Source organism: Solanum lycopersicum, chromosome 1 (genome assembly GCF_036512215.1).
Source record: "Solanum lycopersicum chromosome 1, SLM_r2.1".
In the NCBI taxonomy this organism is placed as follows: Eukaryota; Viridiplantae; Streptophyta; class Magnoliopsida; order Solanales; family Solanaceae; genus Solanum; species Solanum lycopersicum.
Window position 1 is genome coordinate 25,305,095 of NC_090800.1, and position 7,070 is coordinate 25,312,164.

General features: G+C 37.4%; 1 protein-coding gene across 1 annotated transcript; it reads right to left on the reverse strand.

Moving 5' to 3' along the window:
• Positions 1 to 1,181: 1,181 nt before the first annotated feature.
• On the reverse strand, positions 1,182 to 1,544 carry LOC104645926 (uncharacterized). Its single transcript, XM_010318750.2, has one exon. The coding sequence runs from the start codon at positions 1,542 to 1,544 to the stop codon at positions 1,182 to 1,184; it is 363 nt and encodes a 120-aa protein (XP_010317052.2).
• Between the last annotated feature and the right edge of the window lie 5,526 nt (positions 1,545 to 7,070).

Below are 7,070 nucleotides of genomic sequence, written 5' to 3' on the forward strand. Positions count from 1 at the left end.
GCTTGTGGCTTAATTATGTTGAGTTTGATGCGTGTATGCCAATGTCTTGGTACTATTTTGTGGTCAATTAGCTTTGCGGTTGATTGTAGTACTTTTGCTGAGTTGTCGTTTTTAGTTTCTTGCAGGACTATCCTTTTGAATGTTTTTAAAAGCTGTCATTTTACTTGTTGTAACCACTCCTGTATTTAGTTTTTAATTTGTCTTTCTTCCTTGTCAATTATGTAATACTGTTAATATAAACATAAATAGTGTGTATTTTTTTTATCTTGAAGCGTGTATTTACTGAATTTGATTTGAATAGTCTGTAATCATTGTACTGTGTTGTGTCTATAAATGCATTAACATACATGTCTTTAATGTCTTATTCGGACGTTGTTTGTTGTCCTATGCGTACGTCTGAATGGATTTTCATTAGGTTCATATCTTTGTAGTAGTCAAATCTCACTCAAGACTTCCTTGTAAACAGTATTTTTTGTATATATCTTTGTGTCTCCATCTTGTTCTTCATTTATGACCAATACTTTTGTTTTGTTGTTGCCATAGATATTCCTATAGATAGTGCCACGTATAGTTGTCCATGTGAAAATACATGTTGCGGTAAGTATAATCCAACATTTGGTATTGTTTGACCTTGTGCTTTATTTATTGTTACTGCAAAATAGAGACGTATTGGAAATTGTTTCCGAATGAATTTGAATGGATATCCGTCACTCTCAGGTGGTGAAAGTTGTATTCTAGGAATAAAGACTTGTTTTGTGGCATATTGACCCGTTGTTATTTTGGCATGTATGATATTTTTTTCAAATCCTCTACAAATAAAGAGTGTCCCACTGCATAAACCATTTGAGGGGTCTAAATTTCTCAGAAGCATAAACGGTGCATTTCTTTAAAAAATAACCTAATGTATAAAATAAAATAATTAGTCACTTGTTTTGTTTTTTGTAATTGTGTCGCTGATAACTTCTATATGTTTCTATCAAGTATCATAATAAGTGATTGTTAAAGTTCAGTTGAATTTGATAACGTACCAAAATGGCGGTAGTCCATTTGGTGTCAATCTGTTGAGATATTCTTCTTGATAGTAGTTGTTGGTATCATTTTCGGCTGAGTCAAAATTGATGTATGTTTTTGTTTTTCCATGGAATTTCTCAATCATTATTGCATTTCGTTTATCTACAAATTCATTTGTTCTTGCTAACATTGCGTGCTCTGTTATATTGTGCCGACTTGTAATTTAGTTTGATTTCTGGGAATATTTCCCGAACCAATGATTCTTCAGGATTAATATCTCCACTTTGTTGGATAGTCATTTGTTTTGGAATTTCTATTTGATCGTCCTTTATTGTGGTTTCTTGTCCGTTTCCAATACGAAGCAAGAAGTCACTAAAAGTTTGATCTGTTATTGCTCGCATATTAGTTGAAAGTTGTATCTTTTCCATTAAAGGCCAAAAATACGACCTCACCAAACTTGCATTTGCCATCTCAGATCTTGTAGATTTTAGAACCACTGGCAAAACTTGTCGGAAGTCACCTTCAAATACCATGATTTTCCACCAAAAAGGACGTCCTTATACATTATATCACGAAAGCTTCTGTCTACAGTTTCAATTGTGTGTCGCTTATCCATTGGTGCTTCATCCCATATTAATAATTTATCTTGTCGAATTAGTTGTGCACCTCCACCTTGTTTTGGCATATTTATCATTGTTGTCTCATTTGCTTGCAGTGGTATGTCAAATCTTGAGTGTGCGATATGACCTCCAGGTAATATTGCTGCTACACCCCTGGTATGCCAATGCTATCATACCTTTTGAGCTCATGTTAGCCAATAGTGCCCGATATAGGAAAGTTTTCTCGGTTCCCCCAGGTCAATCTACAAAAAATATCCCTGGTGTTTCTGTATTGACCCTTTGCAGAATGGTATTGAATGCTTGTGGTTTTTGATTCAATTGTGATTGAGCATCAAGATCTTTGGCTTGAACAATTATAGACCTTTCATCGATTATTTCTCTACATTCAATTGTGATTTTTTGATGTGATTGTTGTTGATTTGTAGAATATCATATTTATCCACACTTTGTCTCATACTTGTCAAGTATTAATTAATGTTTTTTAAGGTATATTGGAGTTGTGCGTCTGGTTTGTCAGAATGACACCTATGAAAATCTTCTGAGAAATTATCATAATATGTATCCCATAGATTTCTCACATCCAATGGGCTGCAATGAAATAATATTGTAGCAAATAAACTCCGTAGTGCTGCGGGCATCTTGAAGGTGACAACCTGTCGTAAACATTCAGAAATTCTATTATCATATTCTAATAACCCACTTTCTATGGCTGCCTCTTTAAATGTGTGGCAATATTTTCCATTAACAGTTAGTAAGTTTTCAAATGAAGTTGTCCCTCGTACATGATTTAACAAAAGTCTTTCGTAATATCTTTCTCATTCTCTAGCATTAGCTGCATATTCAGTTGATTTGGTTAGAATCTTGATTTTGTATAGGTTATATATGTGGAAATAAAGCGTAATTATTTTACCAATATTTATGCGTCCAATTACTGTGCGAGATTTTTTTACCATATTTTGGACTGGGAGTTCCAAACATAATGCTTTGGAAATTCTCGGCAGAGATAATTACGAGCTTCAAGGTCTATAGAGCACATCCTGAAATACTCGGTAAGCATAGTTTGGTGTACAAAGTCTGATCCCACTATACTTTTTAGGTTTTGCTTCTTCCAATAGCAAACTGCACATTGTTTATTAGTATAGTATGAATACTCATGTTGATTGTCTTTAATAAATTTTTAATATGTACAATATTTTGCGTTGTAATTGTAAATTACCTACTTGTTTGCCCGGAAGATGTAAGTGTAGGTTGATAACGGCTTGTTACATTTTAGTCAGGTTGAACTCATAAATTCTCCATAATGCTTCTGGTCGAGACACCCAACGTGCATCTTGAAAGGTTTTGATTTCATCTACGACTTTTTCTCCATCGTCAGATTCAATTTATACGACACATTTATCGTGTCCTTTATATATATTTGTAAAGATATTTTATTGCTTTAATGCCTGAGAATACCTCAACATTAATGTGACAATTATACCTCATCAACAAATAGGGATTATAAGGTACAACCATTTGTTATTCATCTTCGTTCCACGGACCTCACTTGTTCCCCCATCATTTCTTCTTTTGTAAATTGGATATCCATCCTTTCCTTGTAATGTTTTTCTGTTGAATATTCGAGGGTAGTGAAACTTATATTCGTCATCTTTCATGCACGGGCTTATCTTATGCTTTTCCCCGCAAGGTCCATGCATCATATGTTTTGTAACTAATGTATATAGTTATGAATTTGTGGCATTATCTTGGATTTCTACACTAATGTATCTGTCATACTCATCTTCTGATCGTATCTTATTACCCTATTTAAATATTAGAAGTAGATGTATATGTGGCAAGCCTCTCTTCTGGAATTCTACCACAAAAACATGTGCAACAATTGGTCCGAATATTTCTTTTTTGAATATATAGTCTTTCAAGTCTTGCAATTTTTCTCTAAACACTCTGGTAACCAAATCAGGCCGGTCCTGAGCGAGTTGTCCTACACCCAATTCTTCTTGAGTCTCAGTCCATTCCGGATTATATGTGATGGTGATGAATAGATTTGGTCTTCCAAAGTGTTGAACCAAAGCCATAGCATCCATATATAGTCGTCGCATATCTCTAGGACCTCCAAGGAATGATCCTGGAAATAATACCCTTTGTGCTACTTTGTCTCCTCTACACTCACCAGACTTGACACTATCAACAATACCTTGGAGTGACTCCCTTCTATAGTTTGATTGCTCAAACCTATAATACTTAAGTCTTGTTGTTTCTATTTTAATGTAGATGTCCACGAAAAACTGCTGTAACAATCTTCCACATAGTAGTAATATTGATTTTTCACCCGTTCGTACTTGGAGTTTATAATAGTAATACTCTCTGCAAGAAACACAACCTTTTGTTTCGCATTGTACACCTACAATAATTTTGATGTATTTGTTGTTATTTTGTTTAGTATTTATGTACAGATTTGTACTTGAGAGGTGCATGTGTTTGTAACTGCATTTCCTGACTCTAATGTATGATAAGATAGTTATGTCATTTTTTAATGATTATTGTATGTTATAGGTGATTAGTAGTGTTAGGATCAAATTCACGCACAAACACTAGATGAATGAAGAACACAAGAACTTTCAAGAGAAAGAGATGAGAGATCTAGAAAGAGAAAGAGAAAACCCAATATTTCGTGGTAAAACCCCGTCAAGTAAACTTCCACGCGGTGAGGTATATTTATATTAATAAATCAGAGTATTTTTTGTTACAGAGAATAAATAGGAAAGCCTAAAATAGATAATAAATAGGAAAGCCTAAAATAGAGAATAAATAGGAAAACCTAAAATTAATCAGGCTCCACTACCTAACAATTCTCCCACTTGGACACTGACTCAGTCATCCAAAAAATACATTCTCAAAAAAAATCTCTTCATCATCAACATCTTTACCGCACCGCAACATCTGTAGCAACAACTACAGAAGACCAACCGAGGTTTTACATAACCTTAGTTTCCCAACATCAACACATTTCGTCAACATGTCTGCCGGGTTCTTTGCACCCTCTATCTTCTCCAAGCACGTATCACCATCCTCCACTGCCCTGCGAGTGAAATGGTATCGCCTTCTGATGTGTTTTGTCTTCGAATGATAGACTGAATTTTTGACCAACTATATGGCACTCTGGCTATCTGAGTAAAGAATCTTCTCGCTTTACTTTTTGCCCAATTCCTCAAGATAATCTGCCAGCCATATCATCTGTTTCCCAGCTTCAGCTATTGACACATACTCAGCTTCAGTAGATGAAAGAGAAACACACTTTTGAAGCCTGGACATCCAACTCATTGCTGTTCCACCTATGGTGTAAATGTACCCGGATGTACTCTTGCTCGAGTCAACATCCCCACCAAGATCAGCGTCCACAAAACCTTGTAGAGTCACCTTGCCTTTGCAAAAACAAAGTGAAGTACTGGATGTACCTCTCAGATATCTCAGAAGCCACTTCACAGCTTCCCAATGCTCTTTCCCAGGGTTCGCCATGTACCTGCTAACTACTCCCACTGCATGTGCTATATCAGGTCTAGTGCAGACAATAGCATACATCAAACTACCAACTGCTGAAGCATATGGAACAAGTGCCATGTGATCACGCTCCTCGGCAGTCTTGGGTGACTGCTCCTTTGACAATTTAAAGTGATTTTCCAATGGAGTAGTCCTGGGTTTAGCATTATTAACCCTGAATCTGCTCAACACCTTCTTAATGTACAACTCCTGAGATAGATTTGAAGTGCCAGCAGGTCTATCCCGAGAAATCTTCATCCCCAAAATCTGCTTTGCTGGACCCAAATCTTTCATCTCAAACGCTGCAGACAACCTTGTCTATAGATTGTTAATCTCTCTCATACTAGATCCTGCAATCAACATATCATCCACATACAAGAGTAGAAAGACATATGAATCAGTGTATTTCTTGAAGAAACAACAAGGATCCTTTTCAGCTTTACAGAATCCACTCTTGGTCATGAAGGAGTCAAACTTCTTGTACCACTGCCTTGGTGCTTGCTTTATTCCATACAAGCTCCTGGTGAGCTTGCACACCATGTGTTCCTTGCCTGGAACCATAAATCCTTCCGGTTGCTGCATATAGATCTCTTTGTCCAGATCTCCATGTAAAAACGCTGTTTTTACATCCATTTGCTCTAGATGCAAATTTTCTGATGCAACAATACTCAACAGAATTCGAATAGAGGTTAACTTCACAACAGGAGAGAATATTTCAGCATAATCAATACCTTCCCTTTGTGAATATCCTTAAATCACTAAACGAGCCTTGAACCTTCTTTTGCCATCTGGTTCAGTCTTGATTCTGAACACCCACTTGTTCAGCAAAGCTCTCGTCCCTGCAGGTAACTCAGTCAACACCCATGTGTCATTCTTTTCAAGTGACCTCATCTCATCATCCATGGCTTGCTCCCACTTGATCGAATCATCCGCCTGTAGGGCCTCATCAAAAGACTCTGGTTCCCCCTCATCAGTCAGCAATAGATAGTGTAATGAAGGTGAATACCTATCTGGTGTCCTGATGGATCTGGATGATCTCCTTAACACCTGCTCAGGTGTAACTTGCTCCACTTCAGATTCTTCAGTAGGAGTTGGTTGAGTATCAGCTTCGACATCTCTTGGGTTACTCTTCTCAAACTCATCCTCAACTCCCACTTGCTTTGTAATCTCTAGAACCTTCTGCTCTCTGTCCTTGTACAGGACAGACTCATCAAATGTCACGTCACAATGTCTCAGGATCTTTCTGTTCTTGGCATCCCAAAACCTGTAACCAAACAAATCAGAACCATATCCTATGAAGTAACACTTCACAGCCTTGGCATCAAGCTTGTCTCTCTTTTCTGGATCAACATGAACATAAGCAGTGCAACCAAAAGTCCTCAAGTGTGAGTACTTGAGTTCTTTTCCTGTCCACACCTCCTCTGGAATCTTGAACCCTGAAGGAACTGATGGTCCCCTGTTGATCAAGTATGCAGCTGTGCTCACAGCATCTGCCCAAAGTGTTTTGGGCAGCCCACACTGTATCCTCATACTCCTTGCACGCTCATTCAATGTTCTGTTCATCCTCTCAGCAATTCCATTCTGCCTTGCCTTACCGGGAACTGTTCTCATCAATCTGATTTCCTCAGCTGCACAGAATGCCTTGAACTCTGATTTGTCATACTCTCCTCCATTGTCAGACCTTAGGCATTTGACTTTCAAACCGGTCTGATTCTCAACTTCAGCTTTCCACTTCTTGAAAGTTTCAAACACATCTGACTTATGCTTCAAGAAGTAAACCCATACCTTCCTGCTGAAATCATCAATGAAGGTAACATAGAATCTGGATCCTCCAAGTGATGATACTGGAGATGGTCCCCAAACATCTGTATGGACCATTTCCAACCGCAATTTCTTTGGCTC